This window comes from Aethalodelphis obliquidens, unplaced genomic scaffold (assembly GCF_003676395.1).
Source record: "Aethalodelphis obliquidens isolate GAN/ISIS:26980383/991018 unplaced genomic scaffold, ASM367639v1 scaffold20, whole genome shotgun sequence".
NCBI classification, from domain to species: domain Eukaryota; kingdom Metazoa; phylum Chordata; class Mammalia; order Artiodactyla; family Delphinidae; genus Aethalodelphis; species Aethalodelphis obliquidens.
Window position 1 is genome coordinate 7,215,801 of NW_020837964.1, and position 20,108 is coordinate 7,235,908.

The window sequence follows — 20,108 nt, forward strand, 5'->3', positions numbered from 1 at the left end:
TTTGGGTCAAATTTTCCTTATTGGTTGCATGATATTCCACAGAATGGATGTCCCACGACCATTCTCCTATGGATGGGCATTCAGTCTGCTTCTAGTGCATTTACTGCAAGATGACTTTTCCTCCCAGCTGCCACTGTGAGCATCTCAGCCTCCAAGGGGGAAAAAGTCTGAATCAGAGAGACTTGGACCCCAAGAGAGGTATAACAGACGTGGGCACGGATCACAAAGTCCCACACGCCTGCTGTTGACTTGCCGCGTGACCTTGGATATGTCACCGCACCTCTCCAGGTCTCAGCTTCCGCATCTGAAAGATGACGAGTTCAATGTGCCTGCCCCATAGGGGGTCCCAGGTCCCATGAAACGCTGTAGTAATGTGCTTGGCACACTATGCGGCTCACACTAAGTACTCAGTTACAGAAGCAGGTATTATCTCCGAGTGCATCAGCACATGTGATGCCTAGAAACTCGGCAAGGAGCTCTCTGAAGGCAAAAGCTCCTCATCCCTCCCGTGAATCCCTGGTGCCCAGCAGAGAGCCTGGGACACAGCACCAGGGGCATCAGATATTTGTCGAATAAGACAAATAACATGGACAATTACTGTTGTTGGCAACTGACCTCTCTCTTTCTGCACCTGTACTCTGAGTCCAGGCCACCGGAACACCCCCGAGTGACAGAGCATCGTACAACCCTGGAGGGTTCTGGCATTGACCAATCAGGACAGGCGGCAGCTGGGAATCTCTACTCTGGATACTCTTAGCAGAATCTGGGCCTTTGAATAGCTCCTGTGGTTAAACTACATTCTACTCATAGGGAAATAATACAGATTCTTTAGAGGAATGTGGTGCCATTTTCAGAAACCCTGTCTCACAATTTTTATTCTCTCAAACTGAGTCTGAACCCAAAGCCTTGGATTTTTAACCACTATTCTCTAATGCCCTAATTGTAACAAAACAAACAATATTAGAGTTATACATTATTATTTAAAACTTATAACAAAAATTATTGCTAACACTGATGAACACTCACCTATATGCCAGCTACTTTGCCAAATGCTTTACAAAAATTATCATCTTTAATCCTTTCAGCAATCCAGTGAGGCAGGTTCTGTTATTACGCCCATTTTACAGATGAGTAAACTGAGGTACAAAGAGTAAAGTAACTTGCCTGAGGTCACACAGTAGTAAGAGGGCCGTCTAGGGTTCCAACCACTCTGTCCAGAGTCCCCATCATCAACTTGAAGTGATGCTACTATGATGCTGTATTTCTTCTATAAAAGAAAAAAACAGATGATGAATTTTAGAAACAAATCCCTCCCTCTCATCCCAGGATTGCTCCAAAGAGACTAGGCTTCTCCCCATTCCTGTCTCCCTAAATGCCTGTCCCTCTCCCCTGGCCTGTCCACAGCCACCTGTTTTTCATGAAGACCTCCACAGGCTTCCAGGATGGCCACATTTGGTACTCCATCTTCAGCAACTCAGCTTGGAGCAACTTCACCCATGCCCACCAGGTGTCCTGCTGCTTCTCACTGCTCCTCTGCACCATACTGACCACCATCATGTTCTGGGGTGTCCCCAAGGACCCAGCTGAGCAAAAGATGGGCTTGGGTAACTCCCACTGTCACGGCGATCAGGGCTAGTGGCTGGTGGACATGAACTGTCACTGCCCCAGAAATGCCTTGCAATTCCAGAGGTCCCAAGACCACCCTCAGGTTCAATAATTCATTAGAAGGATTCACAGTAGTCAGAAATGCCATTATACTCATAATTATTAGAGAAAGGATACAGATCAAAATCAGGAAAGGGAAGAGGCACGTGGGGCAAGGTCCATGGGAGACCAAGCGTGGAGCTTCCAGTTATGATCTCCCAGTGGAGTCTGGACAGCGCTCACTCCTCCTGACAATGTGTGACAACACGCATGGAGTAATGCCAACCAGGGATGCTCACCCAAGCCTTGGTGTCCAAAGTTTTTATCGGGGCATGCTCACATAGACATGGCTGAACCCAGTATGGCTGACCTTAGCCTCCAGCCCCTCCGGAGGTTGAGGTGATACGGTGCAACCAAGGCCCCCACCATAAATCACATTGTTAGCATAGACTCTATGGTGTGGCCCAAGACCCCAGGTAAACAAAGGCATACCCACCAGGCAGGACAGCCCAAGGGCTTAGTGGTCACCTCCCAGGAGCCACTCAAGGGGCAGACCTCTCTTTGGGCAAGGTTAACCCTTACTGGAAGGGGTGGAGGGGACTCTCCCCTCGACCCCTTCCCTCCATCTGCCCCAGGTAAAGTCGAATTCACTTGGCAGGAAGTGATGATTGGGCTGGATGATTGGATTGGGCTCCTCACGTTTCCCATCAACCTCCTGATCGTTCAGATTTTTTGGAACACCCGTCCTTGGGTAACCAAGGAGCAGAACGCTGGGAAATGGGATGGGGGGGCCCCCTCAGCCTGGCCCCCTCACCACAGCCTGTGGAGGATGGTCTTCTGACACCTGAAGCAGTGACCAAGGCAGGTCCTCAACCCCGGCAGTGTGGGGAGCTCTAGCCTGGGCAGAAGGGGGTGGGGACTGGGGTTTGAGGCCTACAACCCACGTTGTCGGACAGCATCAGTCACTAAGATTTGTCAACTGCGTACACATGCACATACACATATGTGCACACAGTACACACATATACCTACACATGCATGCATACACACATGCCACATGTGCACACACTCACCACACACACACCTACAAACGTGTACACATGTGCACGTGCACACACATATACACATATATCTGCACAATGCACACATACGCACACACCTACACATGAATGCATACACACATGCCACGTGTACACATCCACAGACATACACCCCACACCTACATGTACATGTGTGCACATGTACACACATATGCACACCTGAAAACACACCTGCACATGTACACACAAGTGCACACATGCCACATACGCATGTTTACATGCATGTACACACCGGCACATATATTCACACAAACACCTACAACATATACACACATGCACACACATTTTTGCGTACCTACTATGTACAAAATATTATACTTTCAAACAGATTGCAGGCTGGAAGCACACAGAAAGAATTCCCTCTGCATTCATGCACACGTTAAGCATTTATTGAGCACCTACTGTGTTCCACACTTCAAGGAATACAGCCTGGAATGTATCAGTTGAAATCCTAGAAGAGGGATTTTTATGGGGGACAAAACAGAAGCTCAGGGTGGCCCAACGTCATGTCTCAGTAGGCAGAGCTGGGATTCAGACCCAGATTGTCCAGCCCCAGGGCGAGTGCTCTTGACCACTCTGCTGCCCCCTCACCTGTAGCTCACGTCCCCTTTCCCCTGGGTGACTTGCAGGATTTGTGGAGACTCGTCAGCTCCTTGTTCAAAGCTCTGAAGGTGCCACCCTCTTGCTCGGGCTGGGACTTCGCGAACTCAATGGACATCAACCAACTGCTGGCCTTGGTGGAAGACGTCATCTGTCAGCAGAACAAAGCAGGGCAGGTGTTCTGGAAGGAAGCCAGCCAGACAGGGGGCCCTTTAACACTCACTCTTGGGTCTGTGCAAGTGAAAGGTGAGTCCTAACATTTCTGGGCCGAGAGGGGGCATGTTGGAGCCAGGTGGATGCAGGACCAAGGGCCACGTCTGTATCACTATCACGAGGGAGTCAAGAAGTCCTACTGGGGGGTCTCCCTCACCAGCCTCCACTCCAACCACTCGCCACCGCCTCCCTCGCAGTACCACAGGCATCCTGCTCTCCACACAATGCCAAGCTGCCTTCCCACTAAGGCCTGCACACATGCTTGTCCTCTGATCTAGAACGTTCTTTCTCCTCTCTTCACTTGGCCAATGCCTACTCACACTTTATTCTTGGCTGATGTGTCCCTTCCTCAGGGGAGCAACCCAACCTCTGAGCCCACAACAGGGTCTCCAACCATGTGCTCTTTAGCCCCTAAGCATCTCTTGTACTGCTTTCACATTGCTTGTTGCCAAATCATGAATTGTGTGAAGAGCTGCACATATGTATTGCACATTATTCTGGTTTGAGCTAGTCTCTCTGGCTCTGCTCTTGCCCCTTTCCTTTCCATCTTCCACCCAGATCGCTGCCTCCAGTGTTTAGATCAGGCTGTCCAATAGAACTTCCCACAGTGACAGAAATGGTCTATATCTGCACTGACCAATATGGCAGCCACTAGCCACATGGAGCTATTGACACTTGAAATGTAGCTAGTGTGACTAGGGAACTAAATTTTTTATTTTAATTCTAAATTTTATAAATAAGTTTATAAAAAAAAAACTAAACCATATATATCTTCCCATAAAAACCTGTTCCTCTTCCTTGTTATTCCTATGAAATCTTTATTCCTATGAAATACTAAAAATTCAGAATCACCTTCTCTTTCTCCTGCAACCCTCGCTTGCAATTCATACACACCTTTGAAAATATCTTTTGAGGGACTTCTCTGGTGGTGCAGTGGATAAGACTCTGCACTCCCAACTCAGGGAGCCGGGGTTCAATCTCTGGTCAGGGAACTGGAAAAAAAAAATTTTAATTTTAAAAAGTCACATGTGGCAAGTGGCTACCATATTGGATGGTGTGGGTTAAGAATGCTGCCATTTTTAAAACACAAGGCTGGTCACAGTCTAAACCTTGTTTAGAATATAAAAATGGGGTCTATAGATTAGGGAGTTTGAATTCATGACTCTTGGCTCCACCTCTGATACAGTGAATTAAGTTTTCTAAGGTGAGGCCAGGAATCTGCATTTTTTACCAGTCACTTTTGTGACTGTTATGCACACTGAATGTTGAGAGCCACTGTCCTCAAGACCAGGTCCAAGTCCTTACTGTAGCACTCCCTCCTGGCCAGGCCTATGCTGACCCCATGGTCAGCCCTACTTTGACCCCCGTGTTCCAGCCACTCTGGAGCATTAGCCCTGAAGAGCTGGGCTTGGGCTGCCCATGAAGGTCGTCCCTGCAGTAGCTCTGCTGATGCCCACGCTGGACACTTGGCCCTGTTTGGGGTCTTTGGGGTTTGGGGGACTTTGGCATTCACAGCATGGGCCTTAGAACCAGGACTCTGGAGTTGGCCAGACCTGGGGCTCTCCCAGATGCCAAAGCAGCTGTGCAACTTTGGACAGTTGTTTAACCTCTCTGAGACTATTTCCTCCCCCCTATAAAACAGAAGCGCTGATCCACCCAGCTCCTTGGCTTGTTTTGAGGACTGAATGAGATCATACGAGTCTGACACAAAGTAAGGATTCAGTAAGTGTTTATGATTGCAAATGATGGTATCTTCCGGAAACATTGCCAGAACGCTTACGAAGGCTGTTGATGCTGGAACCATTAGCTGTGGCTTCAGTGATGGAGGCCCAGGAGGGAGGGGGAGGTAGAAGGCCTGAGTCAGAGGGAGTCAGAGTCAATGCTGCCAGGTCTTTACCAACATCGGGTCTGAGCCACAGCCTTCTCCACATCACTTGTTATTTTCTCATTCACTTCTCACTGGTGACTGGGGAGGGGTCCTGGGGTCAGGGTGCTCCATTTTGCCATGCTCTATATCCAGTTTCACGCACCCCTTGTGAAGATGCACACTGGTCCAGACCTGGGCCCTTCCTGTCCCAGGAGAATGTGCCCCTGGGCACCGGCCTCCCAGCTCAGGCTCCAGGGACCCAGGCCTGGTTCCACCTGGAGAGTCCAAGCTTCCCTTAGAAGGCTCAGGGAATAATGCAAAGGTTCAAATTTGTTTTTTTCTTGCAATGAATATGTATTACCTCTGTAATTTAAAACAAAAAACACCTTTTTTTTTTTAGTTTTTTTGTTTTAAATATCAATGTTCTTTAAAAATAAATTTATTTATTTATTTATTTTTGGCTGTGTTGGGTCTTTGTTGCTGCGCATGGGCTTTCTCTAGCTGCGGCAGGCGGGGGCTACTCTTCATTGCGGTGGCTTCTCTTGTTGCAGAGCACAGGCTCTAGGCCTGTGGGCTTCAGTACTTGAGGCTCACGGGCTGTAGAGAGCAGTCTCAGTATTTGTGGTGCGCGGGCTTAGCTGCTCCATGGCATGTGGGATCTTCCCAGACCAGGGCTCGAACCCGTGTCCCCTGCACTGGCAGATGGATTCGTAACCACTGCGCCACCAGGGAAGCCCAACACCTTTGTTTTTTTTTAAAAAGAAACAACTTAAGGAAACTGAAATTTGAACAAACGAACTGTAGAAAAACATTCAGAGATAACAGGGAGAAACTTCTCCACTGACTGGTTGTTTCACGCTATTAAGGGACTATCATTATTGTTTTAAAAACTGATAATGACACATTGTGGTTTTGTTTTTAAAAGGAGTCCTCTTCTTCCATAGAAGCATATTAAAATATTTAGTGTCAGGACGTGGGGCTTGGAATTTACTTCAAAATAATCCACATGGAGAGGGTGGGTGGGGTGCAGGCGAAACAGGACTGGTAATAGGATGAGGCGATAATTTTGAGCAATGGGTATAGGTTCATCTCATCATTCTCTTTACTTTTGTAATTTAAATTTTTTCATAATAAAAAGTTAAAAACAAACGATTAAGACTTATACCGTCTTTGGCAACAGGCAAACTTGGGTTCAAATTCAAATCTTGTACGTATTAAAATATTTGCTGATAAGAGAACATTATGTCTAGGATTTGCCTAAGGTACTGCAGGAAAAAAAAATTGGAGGGCTGAGGCGAGACAATTTTGGCAAAATGTGGGTAATTGCTGCAGGAGGGCAATGGGTATACTATTCTTGTCTCTTCTACGTATACAGAAATTTTGAAAATGCCCTTCATAAAAGACTAAAAGAGGAACATTCAAATCCTAACTGACCATATGAGCCAAGTATCCCATCTTTCTGAACCTCAGATTCCCCATGGTTTGGCACACAGTAAGCGATCGATACAAGAAAGCCATTACTAACGCTCCTGTTTCTATTGCACACAGTCTGCTCTGTCACTCAGCACCAACTGATGCTCTTTCTCTCCCTTGTCCTCCAGAAGAAATGCAGTGCCCCAGGCCCGAGGTGGGCCCAAGAGACGCTGGGAAGGACAGTGCCTACAGGCAGTGTCTCTACCTTCAGTGGAGCACCTACAGCAAGAGCTGCTGTTGCTGGAGCCCCAGGGCTTTTCCCAGGGCCAAAGCCACACCCAGGCACTGGGGCAGCTGCAGACCCTGAAGGGTTGCCTAGGGGGACAGCCCAGAACCCCGCCTCCAGCACACTTGAGGTAATACACTCCCTTGGGTGCTCCCAGCCTGGGGCCTGCAGGGAGAGCACATCCCGATACCTTGGAAGGTTATTCATCCAGATCTCCCCAAGAAGCAGCGATTATGGACTGCACAAATTCATGGAAGAGGACTTTGAACAGGGTGATTTTGCCAGATGACAGTTAGAGCCCTTTGTACAGCACTTTACAGTTTATAACCATTTTCACGTGGGTGTTTCCTAGCTGCACACTCTTGGACAAGCCCCTCATCCTCTCTGAGCCATAGCACCCTTACCTGTAACATGGGAATGATAATGCCTATCTCCTGGTTCAAACCTAAGAAGAATTTAAAAGGGCCTGGTCCATGAAGAGCAGCATGTGGGCTAAGCGTGGAAGGGCCTGGAGACCAAAGTCCTCTCCAGGGTCCCATTGTCACTGCTGGCATAGCAAACATTTTGTTTACCAAACATTTGCTTTCATCTCCATGTGAACTGCCTTCCTCCCCTTTGAGGTCCCAAACCCCTACCCCCTTTTTCTCTGAGATGCCACATAACCCTCAGTTGCCTAACTTGTCCTTGAGCCTTATATTCTTCTGGAGCCCCTATATATATGTAATTAAATTTTTTTTTCTCCTGTTAATCTGTCTCGTGTTAATTAGACCAGCCAGAAGAATCTAGAAAGGGTAGAGGGAAATTTTTTTTCTTCCCCAACAACAGCACCATAATTCAGTGAAAAAATGACCATTTTTTTGAGATGTATTCTAAAATAATTGGTGATGGTTTTATATTACGTATGAAATTTATTTTTAAATATTCCAGAAAAAAAAGAAAGCATGTGGGGATAGATGATACACGTTTGACAAGGAGGTGATGGTTGTTGAAAGTAGTTGATGAGGGTTCACTGTACTCACTGATTTCCGTATAATGGGGAGTTTTCATAATAAAAACTTAAGTACCAGCCTTCTAGGCTTGCCATGAGGAATAACAGATAAAACCTGTATAAAGCAGTTTGCATGGGGACTGGCTCCTAGTAAGCACTGAATAAAGGTGACCTGAATAGAATATATGTATGTGTACCGTATAGAATACAGAATAGGATAGAGGAGAATACTGAGGGTCTGAGGGGTTAAGGAGCTTGGCCAAGGTCACGCAGCTGGTAGGGTTGGGGCAGGGTTTGAACTGGAGCCCAAATGGTGCCCCCCTGATTATACCCATCCTCTCTTGCAGCTCCGGGCAGGCGAGCAAGCCCCCTCGAGGCCTCCCCTGGTGGTGTGTCCTGGTGGGCTGGCTCCTGGTGGCAGCCACCAGCAGAGTGGCAGCCTTCTTCACCATGCTCTTATGGCCTGCACTACGGGCGGGTCAGCCCCCTCAAGTGGCTCACCTCCATGGCCGTCTCCTTCGTGGAGAGTGTGTTTGTCACCCAGCCCCTGAAGGTCAGGACCCCTGTGTGGCTGCCCTCCTGCCCTCCTTCCCTCCACCCATGATTTCCCTCCTGCCAGCTGCCCAGTTCTTAGGCTTCAGCAATTCCTTCATCTATTCAATCTATTCATTCAACAAACCCACTTGGAGCACCACTTCTGGGTGGACCTGGGGCAGCAAGGTAACTACCAGGATAACCCATGCTCCCTCAGGGCCAGATGCTGACATTTCATCATCACAATCACCCTTAGGAGGGGCCTCACCTCCATTTTACAGATGAGAAAACCTGAGGTTAAGAGAATAAGGTCACCAAAAAATCTTGCCCTTAGGCCACATGTATAAATAGGAATGATATCATATTTCCTCAGGTCTAGGATGCTTTTGATTGTGAGATGAGCCAGCAACTTACACAAACTTTACCTTCAGAAAAAAACCCACCAAGTCATTAAATGTGTGCATGAACTGGAAATACTCCTATTTCTGAAAATGTAAAATTACGCAAGAGAGCAGTGAGAGTCAAAGAGACCCTGAGCCCCGCCTGGAAGGAGCCAGGCAGCAGGAACACTGTGTCGGGGGAGCCGCAGAAGTGAGGGAATATTTAGAGAAAATCCTTCCACCTACGAGGCATCACAGAATCCCCCACCCTCATTCTTCCCTGAACAGCCTTCGTCAGAGACTTAAACAGCTCCTGACACCTCCCTCAATCTAGTCTGAGAATATTAAGAACAGAGTCCTGAACCTTTTTGTTCCCCAATCAAACCACAGAATCCTTCTGTGCTTGTGCACTGAAGGTGCACAGACAATGTAATGGAAGGAATTACTTAACACGGAAAGAAAGGGAGGGAGGGAAGGAGGGAGGAGGCAGGTGTAAGCAGCTATGCTAGTGAGTCACCAGGCTGAGGGGTAGGAGAAAGGCCAGCAGGTGGGAGGGCTGGAGAATGCCGGAAGCAGCGTGAGCTCAAGGATTTGCTGGTCTCTGCCTGGTTGGTGGCCAGGCACGCAAGCCCTGCCCCTGCCCCTTTATGACCACGTCCCCTCTCTGCAGAGGATGGCTTCCCCAGAGCATGGCTCCTGCACCCAGGACACAAGTGTGGCTCCCGTTCTACCCAAGCTCAGACCAGGAATTGACAGGGAGTTTCCAACACAGGCTTGGGGTTCACAGTGGGTGCCTTCCAGGTGCTGGGATTCGCTGTTGAAGACAGTGGAGGATGAGGAGGAGCCTGTGGCCCCCCTCCCGGGACGTGTCTCTGGCCCAGGTAATGGTGCCCGGGTGCAGGCAGGGCTCTGGAACCTGACAAGGCTGAGAAAGCCCCGTGGAGCCCAGACACTGGGTGGTCCCGGCCTCAGGCCTTCGCTCCCCATCAGCCTTCACCCTGACTATTGAAGCACCCCCAATCCATCCAGGGACAAGTGACTCTTCCTCTGTCTCTTGGGCAACCTGTTCCTCCCCTATCCGAGCCCTTCTGTCTGACACCTAAGCATGAAGAGGCACCATGGGGTCCACGTTCTTCAAGGGCCATCATCCTCTGTGTAATCCCAAGCAGGCAGCTTTCTTCCCCAGGGCTCAGGTCATTAGACAACCAAAAAACAACAAGCTTGTGTGCGTGAGGGGTGTGAGGGAGCTATAATTAGGGTTCTAAGACAAAGGTCTGCAAACAACAGCCAGGGGGCCAAATCTAGCCCAGCGCCTGTTTTTGTAAAGAGTTGACAGCCATGCTGACTGGTCAGAGGAGCCCACGACCAGCCCTCTTCCCCCCAACCTGATTTCTCACTTCCCAGCCAAAACTCCTGAGGGTGTCTCCAATAAGAGAATTACAAAAAACAAACAAGCAAGCAGAACAGATTCAACACTCTAATAGTCTACACAGAGATTTTGACTTTCAGGGGAAGTAAAACGGGAACAAACGAAAGCCCACATCCCTACATCATCATGCAGTGTGGTGACCTCCTCATGGGACTGTATTCTTCTGCCCTACAATAGGGATTTGGCTTTGTAGATCCAAAAAGTCCATTAAAACCATCTTCCCAAGTCAAAAGAGTAATTTTTCTCCAAAGAGACGACAGCCTCCTGACCAATCAAATATTCATTCAGTAATTCCTTTGGCAATTATCCAGGGAGTACTTTCTGTGTGCCAGGCAGTACAATGGCTTCGGAACATGATTTACATAAAATCCAGTCATTGTAAGTGTATAATTACTGATTTTAGTAAATTTATAGAGTCGTGCAACTATCACCACAATTCAGATTTAGAACAGCTTTTTGGAACTTACCCCCAAAAGTTCCCTCTTGCCCATTTGAAGTCAATCCCCACTCTCAGCCTCAGCCCTGGCAACACAGCACTGACTGGAGGGAACAGGCTGCTGCTCTTGGAATGAACAGCCCATCCGGGAAGACACATTAAACAAGTAAATGCACAAAACGACTTGTAAGAGAGAATGAGGGGGTAGAATAAGAGGGTGGCTCCTAGAGGATGGGAGAGGGAGGGTCTGAACACTGGGCATGTGCAAAGGCCCTGAGGTGGGACAAGAGCTTGTCATTTTATAGCAATTACTGACAGGGTGGCCAGAGCATGGGGAGCTGTGTGTGCATGGAAGGAATGCTTCAAGATGAGGGCAGAGAGGTGGATGGGGAGCAGGTCATACAGGGCCCTGTAGGGCCCGGGGCCATGCCGGGGTTTTGAAGTGTTTGAAATAGGAGAGCAGCATGATTGGACTTGTGATTTTGTGACTGCTCTTGGAGACCAGAGGTATTGGGTCAAAAGTAGAAGTGCGGAGGCCAGTAGGAAGACTACTGAAATGGTCCAGACTAGAGGTGGCATGCATTAGCAGTGGGGGTGGACAGAGGGGCATGGATCCAAAGGATAGCTGGGTCAATATACCCCTATCAGACTGGCTAGAAAGAGTGATAACACCAAATGCTGACAAGGACGCAGAGAAACTGGAGCATTCATACGTTGCTGGTGGGAATGTAAAATGGTACAGCCATTCTGGAAAAGTTTGGCAGTTCCTTTCAAAACTAAAAATGGGCTTACCATACACCCCAGAAATTACACTCTTGGGCATTTATCCCAGAGAAATGAAGAATTATTTTCATACAGGAACTTGTACACAAATGTTCACAGAAGCTTCATTTGTAACAGTCAAAAGATATTTAGCCACTCCTAGCAATCTACCCAGGAGAAATGAAAATATATGTCCACACAACACATTCCTAGCAACATTATTCTTAATAGACCAAACTAGGAGTAATTCAAATGTCCATCAACAGGTGAATGGATAAACAAAAGGTAGTATGTCAGTACAATGGAATATTACTCAACAATAAAAAGAAACTAACTACAGGGAATTCCCTGGCGGTCCATTGGTTAGGACTCTGCGCTTCCACTGCAGGAGGCCCAGGTCTGACCCCTGGTCAGGGAACTAAGGTCCTGTAAGCCACGTGGTGCGGGAGAAAAAAAAAAAAAAAGAAAGGGAAAGAAAAAGAAACGAACTACTAATATACACAACATGGACAAACACCAAACCATCGTGCTAAGTGAAAGATGCCAGATACAAGAAACTATGTACATATGATTCCATTTATATGAAAAGTCCAGAGAAAAGAATCTATGAAGACAGAAAGAAAATTAATGGGGCTAAGGGTGGGGATAGAGTGGGAGTAGAGACCAATTTCAGGGACATGAGGAAACCTTTGAGGGTGACAGAAATGTTCTAAAACTAGGTTGTGGTGATGGTGGCACAACTCTACAAATTTACTAAAATCACTGAATTGCAGGCTTCCAACGGGTGAAATTATGAAAATTATAGGTCAGTAAGGTGGTTTGAAAAAGAAGATACTTGGAATTACATATAACAGGACTTTGAGATATTAGTAACCTTCATCCTTCCATCCTTCCAAGTTTTGGAAGCACTGGGATCCATCTTAGAGTTCAGGAACACAGAAAGACAGCATCCAGGAATCAGTAAGACTTCAGGTGAGGAAGGCATCTGTGCTTTCAGTATGAGGAGAATTCTCCAGCTAGAGAAGAAGGGACGGAATTCTGAGCACTGGGATAGCACGGGCAGAGGCATGGAGGGTAGCATTGGGAAATGGCTCCCAAGGAGGAGGAACAGTGGATCCCGTTGTACCTGGTGAGGGGAGTCTCTTGGTTGCAAACGTACAAGCTGGTTCCACTGCCCATTTGGGGGACTGTCCTTGTGCCCTTGCTTTCACAGACCCCTCTGCCTTGTTCCAAGCACGAAGAAACAGCAGAAGGGACATCTACCAGAAGCCTCTGGCCTCTGACGTTGAGAAGATGAAAACCACCCACCTCAAGGAACAGAAAGCACTTGCCGTAATCAGAGAAATCTTGGGTAGGCAGCCAAGATTACTTACGAGCAACCTTCCCACTCGCTGTTTCTCAACATAGATTTGAGCAGATGTGGTACAATCTCTGACAGGCCCACACTGCTTCTGGGCCCATCGCCCCAGATATCTACTCTCCCCAGCTTCTCCCCTAAACTTAAAATCCTTCCGTGGCTCTTCCAGGCCCCTGGATAACGTCCAAACTCCCTGCTGTCCTCCACCCACCCAGGTCACCTCTCTCGGCCCCTTGTGCCCTCAGCTCCAGTGACACTGCGTCCTGCAGCTCCTGATCCAGGCCCTCTGGCATCTAGTCTGCCTGGAATGTGCGCACCCTCCTCCCTGCCTTTTCCTCTGGTTAATTCCTTTTATTCTTCAATTCTCAGCCCAAAGGCTGTGTCGTCAGAGAGGCTCCTCTGGCCCGCTGACCAGACGCTTTCAAACCTCACTGTGTGTCTTAGTCTGGGTTCCCCCACAGGCAGATCTGGGCATAAGCAGTTGGTTTGGGAGGCGATCCTGAGAAGCACTGGTAGGAAAAAGTGCAGGAAAGAGACGGAAGCCGATGGAAGGTGGTTGGTGAGTGGGTTCCATGTGGGCAACTGGGGCTCAGTCCTGCTGAGACCTCGGGAGGGGCGAGCGTAGTACGTACCCCCTAGTTGCCACCCACCAGGTCACTGGTGAGGGCTGCTTCCGAGGAGGGCGCTGGCCCTGCCGCAGCCCTGGCCTGCCCTGCCACGGGGAGCCCACGTGGCCAAACCACAGAGTGGCGGAGCTTGCGTGGGAGCTGCATGTACAGAATGAAAAACAAGATAGATGTGGGTAGAACCCCAACAAGTCATCTTGGAGTGGGGGTGCCAGAATGCAGATTCCCAGGCCCTGGGCCCAGAGATTCTGGTTCAGTAACGTTCTGCATCCCCCAACATGATTCTGATGTCGGGCCTCCTAAACTAAATCTTTGTACCTAATGGGCCCTTAGGTCACACTCACCTGTCTACAGGTGTGCTCCATGAGGGCAGGGAACATGTCTGTCACCTTTATTGCTCTATCCTCAGCACTGCAACATGGCAGAGCCTCATTTTTTTTTTTTTTTTTTTGCCACACCATGCAGCATGTGGGACCTTAGTTCTCCGACCAGGGATTGAACCCCTGCCTCCTGCAGTGGACGCTCCGAGACCTAACCACTGGACCGCCTGGGAACTCCCCAGAGCCCCATTTAAAAAAAATTCTATTTAAGAAACATTCATACAGCACGAAGTCCGTTCAGGCACTATTTTAAGTGCTTTATAAATATTAATTTGTTGACTCCCTCATCACAACCCTGTGTGACAGAATCATCCCCATTTCACAGACGAGGAGAGTGAGGCACAGAGGGGTTAAGTCACTTGTGAAGGGCACATGGATAGGAAGTGGCAGAGCTGGGATTTGAACCCAGGCAGGAGGCTCATGGCCTGTGAACTTTACTACTTTCTGCTGTCCTTATAAGGACTGATTTCTTTGTCACCAGAGGGGTGAGTGGCTGGTCTACAAGACCTCAACTGTTCTGAGCCATGTGCCTTTCCAGTTCCTGCCCTGGACTTGGTAGGAGCTGGGGCCTCTGCCTGACCAGGGGCTGTGCCTCCCTTCCCAGCGCACCTGGGCTCCCTGTGCATGCCGCTGTTGGTGGCCTACGGGCAGGGGGACCCCAGAGACTACCACTTCAACAGACACCTTGGGCACAGCTTCACCCGAGGCTTTTCAGCCGTGCTGGACTTTCAGGACTTGTTCACGTGGGCCAACACCACCCTCGTGAGCTACCTGTACAGTCATCACCCAGGTACCGTCCACCCACCCCAGGACGTGGGTCAGCTCCCTCCCGGGAACAACTGTGGGTCACTGTCAACTTCAGCCTTACAGAGAACCAATAACCACAGAGCCATATGCTTTGAAGGAGAGACCCTCTGAGGGTCCCTAGCCCTCCCTGGATGCAGAGTGGAGAACCTCCTTCTTAGATAACTGAGCAGGAATTGGCCAGGTAGAAATGGTGTGCCAGGCAGAAGGGACAACATGAGAAAAGGCAAGCCTGAAACACCAAGGCACTATACTTCCTGGAACTACAGAGCATGGAGTACGACTTCAGTGTACAGTAGGAGTTGAGGACCCACAAAAAAGCAGAGCAGGAGAGAGGAACAGGGGCCAGATCATGAAGGCTCTGGAAGCTCATAGTTTATGCTTAAGGGAGTGAGGAGCCATTGACAGCTTCTCGGTGAGGCAGTAACATAATCAAATCTGTGGTAGAAGCTGCATTGGAAGTTGGAGTTGAGGGTAGGTAAGTTAGGATGCTGGGCAAAAATGATGCGACTGATGTAGGGATGGGGGCAGAGGTGATGGAGAGACGGGGTGGGTGCAGACAACATTGAAAAGGTACTATTGGTGGGCCTCGTTGACCCTTAGGATGTGGGCATCGAGGGAAAGGACATAAATGGTCTCCAAGTTGATGACTGGGTAGGAGTTGCCATTCCCCAAGAGAAGTTATGCAAGAAGTAGACCAGGTCCAAGGTGGGGAGATGGTGATGAATGGTTGAATGTAGTCTGTGGTTGGCCATGAACTTCTCTTGGCTAATTCTGCAACGGGCACACTGAAATTCACGTTAGCATCCAGGCCAGAAAGCTTGGGATGTGTTAAGATGATGTTGATGGCTAGATTTATCCACTTGTTTCTCATCTCCAGGCTTTATCACTGATGGGAACTCCAAGCTGGTGGGCAGTGCCCAGATTCGCCAAGTGAGGGTCCAGGAAAGCTCTTGCGCTCTTGCCCTGCAGCTGCAGGCTTCTCTTTTTTTTTTTTTTTTTTTTTTTTGCTGTACGCGGGCCTCTCATTGTTGTGGCCTCTCCCGTTGCAGAGCACAGGCTCCGGACGCACAGGCTCAGCGGCCATGGCTCACAGGCCCAGCCGTTCCGCGGCATGTGGGATCTTCCCGGACTGGGGCACGAACCCGTGTCCCCTGCGTCGGCAGGCGGACTCTCAATCACTGCGCCACCAGGGAAGCCCTGCAGGGTTCCCTTGATGGATGCCGTGTGCCATATTCCCTGGACGTTGAAGACCTGTCAGACTATGGGGAAGGCTGGAATGCCTCCGTCCTCAGTAACAGCAATGACTTTTCCCAGGCTTGGCAGTACCAGAGCCAGAGCCAGCGCCGAGGGTATCCCATCTGGGGCTAACTCACTGTGTACTGGGGAGGAGGTTACGTGGTCCCGTTGGGGACTGATCGCCAAAGTGCGTCAAGGTAAGGCTCACTGGATTCACATGCAGCAGAGGAAAGACATTTGCTCAAGTCCAGGTCTGATTGGAGGGTGCAGCTTTCAAAACAGGGCCGAGCCAAGCTCATTGTATCATTGTGGGGAGGGGCTGGGGGATTCAGAGGCATTCAGGTCATATTTTCAGGCCCCTGGAAACTGTGCAATCTCAGAGCTCGAAGGGAATTCCTGCTTCCAGCATTCTCAGCCTGGTGCACCAAGCCTGGTGGCCTCTGCTAAAGCCAATACAGGGATGGGAAACTTAGTACGACGTAAAGTGTCCGCCACCAGGCAAGTAGGAAGTGGTGAAGGCTCTTAACCTTAACCAAGAATTATGCAGGGTCTGAGGTCTTACCCTACTCATAAGCTAACACACTAGCCTGTTTCATGGATGCTGGCAGAAGACACAAGACTCCTAGGTCAGAGACAAAGGATTTCATTACTCACAGCAAAAGCAGTAGCAGAGCTTCATGGTGTTTGAAGTCAGTTCCCTAGGAAGGGCCACGACAGATGCTTTCCCATGTAGTGAGTTACAGTACCAAGGAGGAACACTGAGCTTGGAGCATTCACTGTTTCTACAGTGGCAGAAGCAAGCCTGCTCTTTGTCTGAAGGAGGATGTCACCTTATCCCTTGAGGTTGCAAACTCAGCCCTGAGATGATGCCTGGGTAAAGCCCTGCCAGAGCCTTGCATTCCTGGAATACTCAGCACAAATGTGCAGGGACACTCAGGGCCCACACACACTGTGTCTCCCAGCACGCTCTAGAGTCAGAGAGCCCTAGGTTTGAAACCCTGGCACTGCTCCTGTTAGCTGTGTAGTCCCAGGTGAGTTAGTGAACTCATGTGAACCTCCATCTCCTCCATGGCACTATTACAGCACCAAGGAACACAGGGAGCAAGCCCCAAAGGAGGACACCTGGCAGGGGTCCCCTGGGATTAAGGACAGGCCAGGAGTAGCTTATTTCCACATAATAGGTGTTTTCCTGCCACTCTGAACAACTGATACTCTCTCTCTGCTTCTATGTATCAAAGCAGACCCACCAGGGACAGGGCATGTTTTAAAACAGGCCCATCATTACTGCTCTAAGTAATAATAGCTATTATTACTACATGTGCACACACACACGCACACACACACACTTCTGTTTCCTCTTCACAATGATCCTGAGGCACTGGTGTTAACACTATTGCAGATGAGGAAACTGAGGCCTGAAGACATTATCAGCTTTCCCACAAGGCAGGCAAGATTTGAACCCAGGTCCCTCTGGCATGTGCTCTTTCCACGGCACCCATGAGCAGATCTCCAGGAACTGGTCTTGTGAACTGCCAGCCCAAGAGGGACTGTGACAGTTGCAGCTGCTGCCTGCCTAAGCCCCTGATGCTCTATGTGGCTGCTCTAACACCATGGTCCTCAAACTTTAAAATGCATCATATACGAAGTACTATGTATAAAATTGGGACTTCCCTGGTGGTCCAGTGGTTAAGACTCTGTGCTTCCACTGCAGGGGGCATGGGCTCGATCCCCGGTCGGGGAACTAAGATGCTACATGCTGTGCAGCATGGCCAAAAAAATAAAAAATAAAATAGGCACGCAACAAGGAGATATATATATATATATATATCTATATCTATATCTATATCTATATCTATATATATATATAATATAATTCCCAAGTGAATTATAGCCCTTATTCTGTAATAACTTTTAATTAATTAATTAGGCTGCACCGGGTCTTAGTTGTGGCACACGGGATCTTCGTTGTGGCATGCGGGATCCTTTTCGTTGTGGTGCGCAGGCTTCTCTAGTTGTGGCACACAGGCTCAGTAGTTGCGGAGTGTGGGCTTAGTTGCCCTGCGGCATGTGGGATCTTAGTTCCCTGACCAGGGGGCAAACCCACGTCCTCTGCATTGGCAGGTGGATTCTTAACCACTGGACCACCAGGTAAGTCTCTGGAATAACTTTTAATGGAGTAAAACCTATAAAGGTACTGAATCACTATGCTGTACACCTGAAACTAACATTGTAAATCAACTATACTTATAGATAGATAGATAGATAGACAGACAGATAGATATAATGTTTAGAACAAACCAAAAAACCGCCAGTCATAATCCCTCGGATGGCTCATCAAAACACAAATTCCCAGGTCCCACCCCCAGAGTTTCTGACTGGGGAGATCTGGGGTGGAGCTTGAGAATCTGCAATTCTAACAAGTTTCCAGATGATGTGATGCTACCAGTCTGGGGACTGCATTTTCGAACCTCTGCTCTGACGGCCAGGGGACCTTTGCACATGGGATGGGAAACTGAGGCCCAGAAGGAGGAAATTAATTCCCCAAGATCATGGCAAATGAAGGGCAGACTAGAATCACCTCTCCTGATTCGTGGGACTCTGTTCATTACATCAGTGATTCCCAGCCCTGACTGTACATTAGAAACACCTGGAGGCTTTTGGCAATGCCTGCCACTGCACCTGAGACCAATAAAAACAGAATTCCTAGGAGAAGGATCCAAGCACTGGTATCTTGAAATCTCCCGTGTGGTTTGCATACACAGCCAAGATTGAGAACCCACTGGAAAAATGACTAAAGAAAACAATTTAGGTGATGACAAACAAATTTAACTTTTCATGAAGTGGACTGTCTCCATTCAGAGATCTGCAAAATGGAGTGGAAGGCAGGAAGCTTTTGTAGGGTAAAGAATAATGAACAAGGAAGCGGAAAATAGAAAGTATCTGATTGGCCAGGGCCACAGAGTCAACCTTGTTTGGGATGAGAAGGAAGAGGAAATAAGTATCGAGCCTGGAATTTGCCTGGTGTTTGGGGATTAGTGACTGGATATACTGCCTTTCTGGTCAAGGGGAGCCTTTACAGAGACACAAAAGTTATCCAAGTTTCAGTTTGCTGACATGGCACCCTGCATAGGAGCAGCTCCATCTTGGGCCCAGAAATTTATTTCAGGATGTTCATATGGTTACTTTGGTTTAAATTTTGAGAAACCACCAAACTGTTTTCCATTTCACATTCCCAGCAGCAATGAGCGTCTTTGTACACAAATTCCTAATAGCCTTTGTGGGGGTTGGGGGGGTGGTGGAGGGCATCTTGTCATTCTCAATGGAGGGGAAGAAGGAACCCCCTGGGGATAAAGAAGGAACCCTGTGGGGATAAAGGCAGGAGTGAACACCCTTGGGATTCCCAGAAGGAGGTCAATTCCAACACAAAAGCAACACTAAACAGTGAAGTGACTTTGGCAGGGACCAAATTGGACGATAAAACCATGGTTTCCCCTTAGAAAGAAAAGCCCTCAAAGAGAATGGCCCTACCTAAGTTGTATGGCTCTTTCTCCCTCTGCAGCTGTCGGAGGAAGGAGAGATCATCGATTTGCTACTGATGAAGATACTCAGTTTCCTGGGCATTAAATGTAAAAGACAGGAGCCTGGAAGCAGCAGTGAGCAGCCTGAGCTGCTGTCAGAGGCCTGGGCCCCTCAGCCTGTATCAGCTGTGCCCCAAATTTAAGCTGTTGGTCCAGGCACAATCATCTGTAGAGTAGGGGAGGGTCAGCATCTCAGGCCTACACTTACCAGTGATTCTGTAATCTCTCCTGGTCAATATTTTTCTGTGTCCATAGAAGAGTTACCAAACCTGGCAAGCAAAAAAAAAAAAAAAAAGGAAAAATACATACATACCTCTATACAGTTGCCACCACTATCATAGACTGTTTGTTCAAATATATTTTCAACTAGAAATATAACAAATATTGTCTGGAGTTCAGGGAGGGGGGGTGGGAAATCCCCTCTACAGACTGATTATTTCATCTTCTTGGTCAGTCAGGAGTTGCCTTTGAA

At 48.5% G+C, this 20,108-nt stretch overlaps 1 protein-coding gene across 1 annotated transcript in view; it reads left to right on the top strand.

Moving 5' to 3' along the window:
- The window catches only part of LOC113627371 (polycystin-1-like protein 2), an 82,000-nt gene extending 62,181 nt beyond the window's left edge, over window positions 1–19,819 (top strand). Inside the window, 16 exon segments of the mRNA XM_027119910.1 lie at window positions 1,405–1,604; window positions 2,280–2,440; window positions 2,443–2,505; window positions 3,374–3,590; window positions 7,026–7,106; window positions 7,109–7,253; window positions 8,459–8,567; window positions 8,569–8,664; window positions 9,827–9,840; window positions 9,842–9,906; window positions 12,866–13,003; window positions 14,620–14,805; window positions 15,700–15,797; window positions 16,026–16,255; window positions 17,076–17,089; window positions 19,592–19,819. Of these exon segments, the coding sequence (XP_026975711.1) occupies window positions 1,405–1,604; window positions 2,280–2,440; window positions 2,443–2,505; window positions 3,374–3,590; window positions 7,026–7,106; window positions 7,109–7,253; window positions 8,459–8,567; window positions 8,569–8,664; window positions 9,827–9,840; window positions 9,842–9,906; window positions 12,866–13,003; window positions 14,620–14,805; window positions 15,700–15,797; window positions 16,026–16,255; window positions 17,076–17,089; window positions 19,592–19,779 (2,005 nt within the window). The 3' untranslated portion in view covers window positions 19,780–19,819.
- Window positions 19,820–20,108: the final 289 nt, after the last annotated feature.